This window comes from Rattus norvegicus, chromosome 11, assembly GCF_036323735.1.
Source record: "Rattus norvegicus strain BN/NHsdMcwi chromosome 11, GRCr8, whole genome shotgun sequence".
Taxonomy (NCBI): Eukaryota; Metazoa; Chordata; class Mammalia; order Rodentia; family Muridae; genus Rattus; species Rattus norvegicus.
This window is the reverse complement of record NC_086029.1, coordinates 79,978,224-79,992,129: the sequence shown is the minus strand read 5'-3', so window position 1 is coordinate 79,992,129 and position 13,906 is coordinate 79,978,224. Positions and strand designations below refer to the sequence as shown.

At 43.7% G+C, this 13,906-nt stretch overlaps 1 protein-coding gene across 35 annotated transcripts in view; it reads right to left on the bottom strand.

Annotated features, from left to right (window-relative positions):
- Positions 1-13,906, bottom strand: part of Kalrn (kalirin, RhoGEF kinase) — a 605,866-nt gene that overhangs the window by 317,081 nt on the left and 274,879 nt on the right. For all 35 annotated transcript variants that reach the window (XM_039088642.2, XM_039088658.2, XM_039088661.2 and 32 more), the window contains 1 exon segment: positions 8,780-8,902. In XM_039088642.2, coding sequence (XP_038944570.1) covers positions 8,780-8,902 — 123 coding nt within the window.

Genomic DNA, 13,906 nt, shown 5'->3' with positions numbered 1-13,906 from the left:
TTAAATTTAAATTTAAATTTGGTGAAAGAAATTTTGATCATGGGAGAAATCAAGCAGGAAACTGAAAAATTCCTGGAATTGAATGAAACTGGGAGTATAATACGTCAGAATTTATAAGTCACAATGAAGGCAATCCCAAAAAGAAAATTTATAGCACTGAGTGTCTACATAAAAACAAAACCCCCAAAAACCCTGGTGTGATTTCACATGAATATCTTGATGTTGGACCTGAAGTCATTGGAAAAACAAGAAACAAACCCAAAAAGAGTAGATGGGAAGAGAAAATGAAAATCCAGGCTGAACATAGTGAAATTGAAACAAAACACAACAGGGCAACAAAAACAACACAAGGAATTGATGAACCCAAAAGTCGGCTCTTTGAAAAGATTAAGAAGATTGACAAACCATTAACCAAGAGAGAGTCAGAGAGAGGACTCAGACTAATAAAATCAGAGAAGAAAATGGAAACATGACAATGGAGGCCACAGAAAAGCCACAGAACCAGAACAACAGAAATTTCAACTGAGTGAGGAAGCATGTCCTTGGCTCATGGCTTCAAAGGGTTTGGTCTATGAGCCTGGGCAAAGCATCATGGTAGAGAGATGTGGTAGAGGACATTTACCTCATGACGGCCAGGAATGAGAGTAACAGAAACAGGAAGGACAAAATACTTCCCAAGGACCTCCCCTAGTGACCTACTTCCTCTTGGTAGGTCCCACCTCCCAAGGTTTCCAAAAGTTCCTCAAACAGTACTCCCAGCTCAGGACCTAGGCTTAAATGCATGAGCCCAACAGGAGACCTTTCCTATTCAAATGATAGCAGTGTTATTTATTCAAAAGTGAGTGTATCCAATTACTTTAACCTCACAATCCTGACAGCTTTCCAACAACCGCATTATGTTTTACCAAGGTCTTTAAGAAGTACAATTTTCATAACTAAATATAACATACCTATGTGATCTAAACAGCCAGAGTACAGGAAAAAAAACCTTACTTCTGACGTAAAGATTCTATTTAGTTTACATTATTTTTCAAAAGCATTTACCATGCTTCTGTCCTCCAAGAATAAAGTCTAAACCCATGTACCTATAGGTCAAGTTTCTTGGGAGTTGAGACCTCATACAGTGTTTGAGCTTTCAAAGAAATACATAATTATTTACTTTCTACTATGTAGAATCCTGTGGTCTTAACAACTTAACTGGCATATGTGTGTATGTGCGCACACATGTGTTTATACATGTGTGTGTGTGTTAGAACTGTGTTACAAAATTTCCAGGAGAAGCTGGATAATACCATAGTTCCCTCCAGAACTAGAGCAGCATTTCCACTGCCTCCATCTGAGAGAGCAGTCTATGGCTTGTGTGGGCAGTCCATGGCTGTGGGGGGCGGGGCATGGCTTGTGTGGGCAGTCCATGGCTGTGGGGGGCGGGGCATGGCTTGTGTGGGCAGTCCATGGCTGTGGGGGGCGGGGCATGGCTTGTGTGAGCAGCCCATGGCTGTGGGGGGTGAGGCATGGCCTGTGTGAGCAGTCCATGGCTGTGGGGGGGCATGGCTTGTGTGGGCAGTCCATGGCTGTGGGGGGCGGGGCATGGCTTGTGTGGGCAGTCTGTGGCTTGTGTGGGCAGTCCATGGCTGTGGGGGGCGGGGCATGGCTTGTGTGGGCAGTCTGTGGCTTGTGTGGGCAGTCCATGGCTGTGGGGGGCGGGGCATGGCTTGTGTGGGCAGTCTGTGGCTTGTGTGGGCAGTCCATGGCTGTGGGGGGCGGGGCATGGCTTGTGTGAGCAGTCCATGGCTGTGGGGGGCGGGGCATGGCTTGTGTGGGCAGTCCATGGCTGTGGGGGGCGGAGCATGGCTTGTGTGGGCAGTCCGTGGCTTGTGTGGGCAGTTCTTATGTTTTCACATTGTTTCTTCATATTTCTTACTACCTCAGGCTATAGATTTTATGAAGGCATGAAATGCCTGGAACTCCCTGATATAGCCTCACTCCTACTATTAGAATGATTTTTTTTTTTTTAACCAAGACTCTTCAGTTACTAGTTAAGAGATTGATCCTCCGAGGCCATAGGGAAATCTGATGCATTTGCCTTCTTGTCAAAAGCTTAAATGTGCTACTTGTTGCCTATGCCAGATGTTGGCTTATACAGTTTGAAGGGGCTTTGTTTGGTGGGTGTTGTTGTTGTTGTTGTGTTGTTGTTGTTGTTGTTGTTGTTGTTTTGTGTTTTTTTTTCTTCTCTATACTACCTGTGTGGGGCCTGAAGCATTTCTGGGATTTATTTTCCCCTTCCACCTCAAATTCATTTAAACCCTCCCACACAGCTCAGCAGGGTTCTCTTACAATTGGCAGCCTTGCCAATCTTCACAGGGCACGCTCTACTCCTCGCCAGGAGTGCACCCCGCTTACTCTGTAGACACAGTCCAGAGACTTTCTAAAACACTCTTCACACAGACAGCCAGTTGTCTCTCAAAGCCTCTGCTCTTTGCCAGTCACTAGATCACATGGAAAGAGAGATTAAAAACCCTAGTGCTCGAGAGATCCTTTCCGTTAGGAAAAGGCTTTAGGAACAGGGCGGGGGAAGTGCTCTGAATGTGCAGGAATGGGCTCACAGGCTTGACAACAATGCACTGCGAGCTTTCCATAGCATATTCAATGGAGGCTCCCACCCCACCCAGTTATGACATAAAAGGTAAACAGAAATGACCTTCAGAACTTGTGGTTGGGTGTGACTCACATGTAAAATATCTTTCCCCTAAGAGTGGTCACAAGTTCCTTTCTCCATTAACTCAAGCTCGTAACTTTTCCCTGGTGTCCACAGAGGAGACGTCCTGAATGCATCTGAAACGTCACAGAAAATCCAAAGGGCAAGACAGCCCCTCTCCTCTAGGCTGCTTCACATCCGTCCACTCGCCAGCTTCATGACATTAGTTCCTAAGCATGCTCTTGGCTTCCTTCTTCGGGAATCTTTTTCATCTGCCTAAAACCCTTCCGTCCTTGCAAAGGAGCCGGAGCGTGAAAAGGCACGTATTTAGGCTCTCCCATTTGTAGCTTTCGTTTGCAGCTGCTATAAATGGTCAACATCTCGGACTGAAGAGAAGGTGCAACTGACTCCCAAGGTCACCATGACACCCACAGCAGCCATGTTTACTGGATCCCCAGATGAAGTAATGCTAGGCCTAGCTTTCACCCATGATTCTCTTTGACAACTTCAAAGAGGTGAGTGATATTTTTCCCTCTCTTAAGAGTAGATTTCTAAGAGGGTTAAAATAGGCGTGTTATGTTTTCATTAGATTACAGGAACGGCACGTCTCAATGGTTAACACCAAGACTTGGTGGTGCACACATGTGAATGATGGCTGGTGGTCAGCTACCAGGGTACTTACTATCTCCATGCGCAGCCCTGACTTATTTGCCTTTACACTGCAAGTTCACTGATGACACCTTTGAATATCTGCTCATTAAAGACGTGCTGACTCATTAGAGTCCTTCCAGTTCGACACACTTTATTTTCATTGTTCCAAATGCAGAATGGATTTTTAAATGTACTCTGTTCATGTTTGATATAAAAAAAAAACCACAGAGCATCATATAGTAAAACTACTAAATGGAGATTTATTGTATAATCTTTTTAAGTTGTACATTCTTTCCAAAATATTCCACTAATGCTCCTTAACTGTGCTTGGCTGCTCACGTGTGACTTGGTGTGTTGAAAATTTGGTAACATGTATTCAAATGTAAATGCCTCTAACTTGGGGCTACCTAAGCTTATAGAAAACCTGGACTTTCCCATAATGAGACTATAAAGCAGACCACTCACAGGGCACTGCAGCTGCCCTCTAAGCTGTGGGCGTTCAAGCATGTGCCTACCACATAGCAGTATGTCAGGACAACATAGTAGAGCTATATACTCCAGTCTGTTACCTGGAAAGACACAGGCACATCTATCCCCTCACAATCATGCTGCTAAGGGCAACAAGTCACCTTATAATTTGTTTATTATCCTAAAAAGTCAATGTGCCCCAAGAATATAAATGTCTCTTAAACCTGATTTATACTGTGGCTGGGTCATTTGGTGAGTAAATGGATAACTCAGATTGAGTTTTTGTGAGTTTTTTTTTTAATCAGGATCAGGGTGTAGTCCCACCAGTGTCAGGGTGTCATGTATTCTACAGGAGCAAAGCAGTATAAATGGTCTGTGGACACAGATTCCCTGGGATATCCCCGCCTAGGTCCTCACTACCTGCACATTGAGTACCTCCTACCCCCACTTCCCTTGCAGGTTCTAGGGACTACTGCATTTCCTTGTGGCTTAGCGACTAGGTAGCTTGTTCAAACAGTGCCATCTGCAGGATGAGCTGAAGGCTCCTGAAACTTCTCAAGTAAGCTGAATTTCTTTACGATGTATTCGAGGGTTATCAGGCACAAAAATTGAGCATTCAATGCCATATACTGGATCACTCCATTGGTTCTCCATCGAATTTACATCTGTCTAAACTGTCTTTACCTCAAGGTGACCACAGACACCTCCACCATCCCAGAGTGAAAATGTATTTGTTCCGGGGTTTTCCAGCCCTTCAACCTCTCTTAAGGGTTAGTCATTTCCTTTGTCTGAGCGCTTGCTCCTCCCTTCAGAAAACCAAACTTCTGGGGACCGCAGCAGAAGTACTAGCTCTCTCCCTGATCCAACATAAAGCAACTAAAGAAAAAAAAAAAACCCAAACCCTGAATACAGAGACTGAATGTTCAGAGCTCACCTCTCATGTCAGAGCCTCCTAAGAAGCTGAGGTTAAACGGCGAGGGCTCCCCTAGGGAACTGCTAAAAAGCAACCCACAGTTTGCCAGCCTACCACATACGTGAAACCCTCTTTACCATCCTTCCCACAGCAGCACTGAACACGGAGCGAGGGCTGTAGCTTTCTGTCATGGCTCTCTATCATCGTTCGAGAATTCTCTGTGTTGACACACACGTAGAATCCCAGCACTCAGGACACTTAAACAGAGGACAAGTTGGAGGCTAGCCTGGACTACTAGAGAGTTCCAGATCAGTCTTAGTTGCATAAGAGAGGGTCTATATTTAAAAAAAGGAAGTGTACACTTGTTGACACCTCCTTCCAATAGTCCTCACCTAACTGAGGCCAGAAACGAAAGCGAAAGATTAAACTTCTGCTGGGCTAGCTCTGTGCCCATCCCCTGTAATCATGCTCCACAGAGCCTCTCTCAGGTAGGTAGACACCGACAGTCCATTTGCTCCTCTTAATGTCTGATTTTCTTACATAAACCATCAACAAAAGATTGCTAAGCAGCTCAAATAGTTCAGAATTGGGGACAGAACAAAGAAAGAGGTTTTGATTGACTTTTCAAACCACAACTTCCACCCTTTCTGGCTCATTCATAAAGCCTCATGACACTGGGTTAGGCAGTTCCCTTTTGGTCCACCTTGTTCTTCTTTATAGAGGATGTGCTCCTAAGTCATTGGGAAGTTAGAACTCCCTTCTGTTCTTTTTTAAATAGTCTAACCAGAAAATGTAAGGAAAGATGAATTATTTCAGAGAAAAACTGCAGCAGCTGCCCAACAGAATGGTGCTGCTGTGCCCTCCCCCTCCCCCTCTTTCTTTTGGTCATGCACGCCGTGTATGCCGATGGAGACTGAGAAATGAATTTTATACCCAGCTCCTATATACACTAAAGATGGAACAAGGATGCAAGCTGTCTCCGGAGCTTGGTATACCTGGATAATCTCAGCAGAGCTCCTGAGAAGAAAGAGGATTTGGTCACATTAAAGAGCTTTCTGGGTCTCCATGTTAGCTTCTTTAAAAGCAAGACTGACATTCTCTATCCATAGCTCAGAAAAAAAATTCTTTCTTTCGTATGACATTAAGCTAGTGGGCTTTTCTGATAGGTGGAATGCATTGTTCCACAAGTAAGGCGTATCAGGCATTGCTGTAGGAGTCAGAAGAAATGGGGTTGAGGTAGACACTGACTTGTTTGAATGTAACAACACACAAAACCAACAGTCCCCCTGCGGCCTGCAAATCAAGACTGGAAATGTCTTTGAGGCCACAGCCCATTACAGACAATGAGAAGACACCAAGGGAAAGCTGAGCTGGGTCATGGCTGAGGGTAGTTTCAATGATATGTTCCCAGAAAATGAAGGTCTGGACTACAAGACAGCTCAGAGAACAGAAATAGTAAAGCTATGGGACGGTTCTATTCCAAGAGACCACTCCAGGTATAACAGGCCCACTCTTTGTAGAGCAGTAATTCTCCAACTGTGGGTCATGACCCTTTGGAGAGGTACATATCAGATAACTTGCCTATCAGATATTTATGACTCATAACAGTAACAAAATTACACTTATGAAGTGGCAATAAGATAATTTTATGGTTGGAGATCACCACAATGTGAGCAACTGTATTAAAGGATCGTAGCATTAGGAAGGTTGAAAGCTACTACTGCTGCAGACGGACACACATGGTCTCTTCTATCCCTTGTGTTCTGATAGACTGAAGAGATACCCAGAGCATCTAGAACCAAGATATTTTAGATCAGGGCTGTGTCTTGTTCATCAGAGCTCATACAGCACCCGTGTCCACACAATGTTGATCAAGCACAGTTTGTCCTGCAGAGTGTATTCATATGACTATGGAGGTTTTTTAAAAAAATGTGTTAAACCATGGTGAGAGTGGCTCATGAGCCCTCATCTCTGGCTGAGGAGCTCCTGGCAGCTGCTGGTTTCTGTAGAAGAGAATCAAGTGTTCCTTAAAGGTGTGGCCTGGTAGGTAGGGCATGTCCCAGTGGATGTCCCTATACCCATGTAGACATGGGCAGCTCATTGGACTCAGTTTTATTTTTATTTTTTAACAAAAGACACAAAGTTGAGAATCAGTGGAGGGTAGAGAGTGGAGGAAAATATAACCAAAATAAATTGTATGAACAAAATTGTCAAAAAACCAAAATAATATACTTAAAATGTGGTAATATATATATATATATATATATATATATATATATATATATATATATATAAAACATAAAACCATTTTCCAATTGTAAGTGTAAAGTTCTATGTAACCATCATAACCACATATCTTGGGAATGCAGCTTGTAAAACCAAAATTTTGTGACACAGTAATGTCCCCGCTTTCCTACTCCCTAACAACCACTTTTTTTTCCCGTCTCTATGAACTTGGCTACAATAGGCTCTCTAGAAAAGAGTGGAGTGACTGGTTTACTTTCCAGGTTCATCGACATTCTATCATGTGCCAGCATTTCCTCTGCTTTTAAAGTTGAATGATAATTTATTGTATATATATAGCACATTTGCTCATTTGTCCATCCTCTGATGAATGTGATATGTGTGTTGTTCCCACCTTCGGGCTATTGGGAATAACACTTCTGAGAATATGGAATACAGATACCCTTATTTCACTCCTCTTGGAAATATATTGCTGTAATTATACTTTAAATTTTTCGAGGAATTGGCATAGCTTTCCACAGTGGTGCATGGTTTTATATGCCTGTCACCATGCCTAGGTTGTCACGTGTGACTTTTCCCACCGCTCACATTGCCCGAGTTCAGATCATTTTGAACAGGGCTTTTGTCTCCTGTATGACCATGGTCATTTCCGCTCCCCTCACATTTTGGAAGGTCTCCTAGAGACACAGCGATGCTCTGCAGCTACTCTGTTCTCATTTGGTTCTTGGTGGGTCCTCCTTTTGAAGACACTGATGGCCTTCTAAGGTGAGGGCTCAGGCTCTGCACAGTGCTCAGGGTAGCATCTACATTGAAGGCTGCCTGCTGATGGAGTCACAGCCAGCTCTGACCAAAGCCATGATACGACAAGATATGGCCTTGTTATCCTCACCACTGTAACACACCGATGCCTACAGCCCATTTCTGACCCTATGGCCTATTTGGACATCCTCTCTAACCTTATTCTTAAAAGAGTTTTATTTTCCATGGCAACTGATTGTACCTAAAAATAAACAAGCAAACAAACAAACAAACCCAAACAGCTATGCAGCAATATTTCATATCGAAGATTAAGGTTTTCAGGATCTGACTTGGATAACATTCCAATAGACAAATATAACAGAGTAGGGTCTAGAGACAAAGAGCCAGATACTCAAACTATATCTTTGCCCAAATTAGAAAACAGTGCTCTAGGGGTTGGGGATTTAGCTCAGTGGTAGAGCGCTTGCCTAGCAAGCACAAGGCCCTGGGTTCGGTCCCCAGCTCCAGAAAAAAAAAAAAAAAAAAAAAAAAAAAAAAAAAAAAAAAAAAGAAAGAAAGAAAACAGTGCTCTTTTTTAAATGTGCATGCTCAGCTGAATATTGAGTAGATTGAATATTGAGTAAATTGTTAATTAAAGATGGAAATGATTCTAAGAACATTCTCCGGGCATATCTGCCCTACAGGTACAACATGGCTGACAGTCGGTGCCATCTCTTCCTTCAGGTCTTGGATGGTGCACAGCTTTGAGAGCAGGGCTGGGTAGTTTTTAGCTCCTACTCAACCTCCTGCCAGCACCACCTTGTGGAGAAGACAGTTTTTAGGTCATAGTGGTAGGAAAGTTTTCAAAGGCTAAGGTGCCTATGCTGTGGCATCCAAGGGAACATAGGACCTTTATATATTTGGCTAGAAGACAGACCAGCAGATGTAGACTATCAAGCCAACATATTCCCAACATAGCCTTATTTGACCCCCCCCACACACACGCGCGCGCACACACACATACACACACATACACTCACACACACACACACACACACAGAGTATCATACCTGAGCCACCTCTTCAAAGTCATCATGCCTCTTCTGCAATGCCCGTGCCCGATGCAGGGACTTGCCGACCCCAGTGTGTTTGCTGAGAAAGGCCTCACCGTGGTTTTCAATCCAGTCCAGCACCTGGCCAGAGAAGGAAGGCAGAAACAATGACTTTTCAGGAGGAGGAAAGACATGTAACACCGTGTGCAACTGCTTGAATCCTACTTACTACCCCCACCCCGTGCCCCTGAGATCAGTAGTCCAGATAGAAATGCTTAATTCACTGTGGACACATGGCACTGGCAATGGAATAGTCCCACCCCTAACTAATCCGACTCAGCCATTTGGTCTCTAGAGCAGCTTCCCATTCCTTTTTTGTTTTCAGAACCTTAGTCATGCCATTGTTTGATTTATTAGTACTTGCTGTTATTACTTTGGTACTGAGGATCAGATTCAGGGTTTCCCACATGCCTGTTCATTTTTCTAAATGAGCGACAGAGGCTACACAGGCAAACATCCTCATGGCTTCTTTCATCAAGTAAAGTCAGCAATCATAGTTGGAAACAAGGTGGGTAACAGCAATGAGGTAGGACTAGGCCACTCGCCCCTCACTCCACCATAGAATGTCGCAGTAGTAGTAATAGTCACAAGGTCCTGCCTAAAGTCTTACATTCAGAGCCAGGTACTCAACATACTCGATCACAAGGATAATAAGCTTCTCTGCCTTCTTGTCACCTCTCTCCAACTAATGAAACAAGCTAATCAGTCTAGGTCTATGCATCCTAAGGCCGATAGTATTTATCTTGCTAGAATATAGTAGAGACTCCATGTTCTCAAAGGCTTAAAATCTAGCGACTTAGCCTGAAGACATTTTCCTCAGTGTTGAAGTTCAGAGCAGCAGTGGCTCTGGCAGTTGAGGGAGGAGTGAGGTTTAAAGTAGGAAATAAACACTTCTCCTAAGGGCTACTTGGGGAAGTGCATAGACACCTTGCAATGCAGAAAGAACCAAAACTTTAAAACACGCAGTTTATATCTCACAAATATGAATGTGTCAAGGAAAAGGGTCTCTGAAAGTTACTTCTTTAGCCACCGAGATAACATAATGCCTGTCGTTTGCAGAGTATTAGCATCTGTGTCCCTGTGTATATATGCCACAACAGTGTGTGTGCAGACCACAAACTCTTGATTCTGATCGGTAGCCTTCAGCGTAACCTAACTTTATGGGCAATACGTGTACAGCAGGGTAATGTGCTTCTCAGTAGACACTAGCAGTATTGACAGTCACACCACACACTGAAATTTCACACGCAGCTCTGGAGTCCTGCAAACCCTGCATTTCTGGTGAGTTGGTCTGAATGAGCCAAGCCCAAGAATCTGAGTATCAGTGAATTAAAAGGAATCGGCTCCCTGGCAAACCCTGGGTCCCACTGGAGTATAAATAGGCATCATCAAAGCACCCCTTGTATGTATCCCCATGTTAAGTCTTTCTCATCTGTCTGACTATGTTTAAAATATATGATGACTTATAGTCTGGGTTGTGTAGAATGAGAGCTGTGCTGGTCTGTTGATGGCTTTTGAGTTGGTATTTAAGCATTTCTGGCACTGGGGATATAGTCTTCTTGTTTTTATCTAAAGAGTCCTTGAACAAGCCAGCATGGCGGTGTACTCCTTTAATCCTAGTACTCAGGACACAGAGATGGGTAGATCTCTGTGAGTTCAAGACCAGCCTGGTCTACAAATCGAGTTCCAGAACAGTCAGGGCTATATAGAGAAATACTGTCTCAAAAAAACAAAACAAAACAGGCAGAGAGGAATGGAACACAAATGATCATATATTCCTATGATGATTCACTAGTCTTGCTGTGTCCTAGAAGAGGGTACTAGGGTTATCCTATAGATATGAGGTTACAGACAGTCAAGCGTGTCCTGACTCTAGGAATCCAGCCTATGGGCTAACAAACACTAGTCACTAAGTCACACACTCTGCGGAGGTGAAAATCACCAAAAGCCAAATGCTGTCTGGATGGAGTTGGAAAAGGTCCCTGGAAGAAGTAAGACTTTTCTTGACTCAAGAAACCACAGGACTTACCTTACTGCTATAAGACTTAACTTTTAAAAGATGCAAGCATAGCTCACGGAGCAAGCGAAGGGGACAAAGATCTAGAGAAATCTGAAAAAAACTGCAGCGAGTTCTGGTATGCTGGATGGAAGGTTCTAGTAACTATTCTGATATTCATCCACTGAAAGGTTGCAAACGGGAGAGACATCATCAGAACGGCTACTGTTCTGATTTGTGGAAACTCAACTGGAGAGAAGCAAGAGGAGAGAGGTGGGAAGATGAGACAAGGGTAGAGAATCTCACAAGGCTGAAGCAGGCTTAGATTTGGAAAAACAACTGCCACGATTTGGTGTCTGAATGTGGTGGTGACCGAAGAGAAGGCGGTAATGGGCAGGCAGGAGAGGCGGTCACTGGACAAAAGTAAAGGAGTGAGGCAGGCCAGCAGAGACACAGATGTCTCAGAATCTCTCTCTGCACATGCACCCTGGTTTGCTCACACATGACAGAGACCGCTATGACCCTGAACTTGAGAGGGAAACATCTTCTAGGGACAGTTGTCAGTCTGCTGTGGCAAGCAGCAGAAACCTTTTGTTTCAGAGATGTAAACTTAAGAGTTAAAAATAAATGATTAAATTGTTAATGTATGAGGCTCCATTAAAGAATGAAGAAACAGGGAACACTAAGTCCACTTTGAAAACACAGCCTTAGCCTTAAATGGAGTGGGTACCCAATTCTTGGCAGGGATCATCAGTGCAGTGTAGCTTTGAGTGTTCTGGTAACCGAATACACAAATCCCAGGCAACTGTGACCGGCCAGTGAAGGTCCACCTCCTCTCCTCACCCTGCTTTCTGCAATCTCATTCTGAGTGTTTGCCTTCCCTCGAGCTATCTAGGTGGCTCTCCCACTTCTCGCTCCCTTGGTGCCCTCCTAGTCACATGTAAAGCTACACTTTAAAATCACCATCAATCTTTAGATAACCTATCCAGGGGAAGGTAGCTCTTGACTGTCTATGACTTTGATTTTGTTTTTGAGACAATGTCTTATGTCACTAGGCTAGCCTCAAACTCACGAAGTAGTTAAAGTTGTCCTTGAATTTTGTATCTTTCTGCTCCATCTCCCAAGTCCCGGGATTATAGGCACGCACTAACACACTCAATCTTTTGATTCTGTTGGAACCACAATTACTAATTAGAATAAAGTATAAGGCCACATAAGTATGAAAATACCATCATACAACCCATTACTCTGTATGAAAAAAATTTAAAAGTATACATAGAAGAAAACCCTCCACAATTATGGCCCACAGACCTATTTCTCCCCCAGGACTGTAACTGCCTCATAATTTCAGGGCACAGTACAGATCAGCATGCAACACTGAGTGGCTGCTTAGTTTGTGTCCAAGTACACAAACTCAAACTGATCCCTCCAGTGCGGACCTATGGGGGTAGATGTTACCGCCTCCACATCCCTACTGCTCGCAGTCTGCATTCAAAGTTGCCTCTTTGTGTTTCTCTATCCCTGTCACTACCCCACTTGGCAGGTAGTTTCTAGGACAATGAAAGAAATAATAGGGTTCTCACATTGAACCTGATCCTCCTCTTTCTCCACCACATAGCATCTTTGCTTAGAGAATGGGTGATGGATATTTATGGCTGTAGGCTGCCACCCCTCTATAACTAAGGCTGCTCTCTCTGTTGAGCAACCCTATTCTGGACAAGCCTAATTTTGTTCAGTCACTAGATTAGCCTGGACTTCAACGAGACAATCTAATAACAACTGGGAAAACTCCTGCTTCATTCTTCTGCCCTGACGTTTCAGCCAAAAATAAGCGCTTGCCCGGAACAGTCTTTTCTTAAGAGATGCTCACATCCTGAACCAGATTTGAGAGCCAATTATGCATGGTTTCTTAATCACCCCTTTCTTTCTGACCAATTTTGTTTATTCCGTGTAACATACAATCAAGATGAAATGTTCTTCAAGGCGGGAGGCTGTCCTTCCCAGTAGCCAAGGAGGAGGGAGCATCCCTTTGAAGGAAATTATTGAGTGTTACTGAACAGTGACCTGAAACACGACTGAACAATAGAAGGTAATCTTGGTATTAAGGACTTTGTAGTTCTCTCCTACACACCCAGACACTCTTCTAAAACCCACCCCTGTGGCAGTTCTATTCAGCTCTCTACTCCCACAGTCCTCCACATGGCTACACAATGCATACATGTTTGTTTGTTTCGACCCCTGTTTTATTTCTGCTCACAGCATGAACGCCATGTGGCCAAGGGCTTTTTTAGTTCACTGTTGTGTTCTCAAGTGCTAAATAAATGATCAATTGAGCTAAAAGAAACATGGTTTTAGCACTTCCTGTATGGTAAGAGGTTGAAAAAAGAACATGAAAGGAGATGGGGACCCTTTGCAGTCAAATATGGACTCAGAATTCTAGCCCTATGATTCCCTTATCTGGGTTTCTTTGATGAATAACCTTATTAAATACAGGCTTTTAATTTCTTATACTAAAATGGTCCATGGTAAAACAAGTAGGGCATCTGAAGCTTCTAGAATATCAAAGACTTCCTTCCTCCCAACTTGTATGTGCCAGTGTTCCAGCTCTCCACCCCATCAATTCAGAAAGCCAGCATTCTGAAGTAACTATGCACCAGCAGGCTTCTGCAACATGTTTTGTCGTTTAAAGGCTTAAGTACACACAATGTACAAGAGCACCCGGAAGAGTCCACCAAACCATTATTCTTGCTTCTTCACACAGTACACAGAGCTCTGTTTCCAGAGGGGACCAGCCAGGACTACAAGCACCAATCAGGTTGTGACTAGAGAGCAGGTTGTGACTTCAAGTGCTCAATTACCGGGAACTCATTTTGTTTTTTTGTCCCCTCTTTGGAAAGGTATGATCAAAATAAATATCTCCATACAGCAGGAGAAGCCGTCATTTTTCTGGTGGGCGGAGCTAATGCTCATTAGGGACACTCAGACTCTATCGTTCCTCTTAGAGTTGCAGCTCTACCTCCTGACAGATCCATGCCAAGTGGAAGGCATCTGAAAACCAGAAGACCTCAAGTCTCCGTCACCCCCACTGA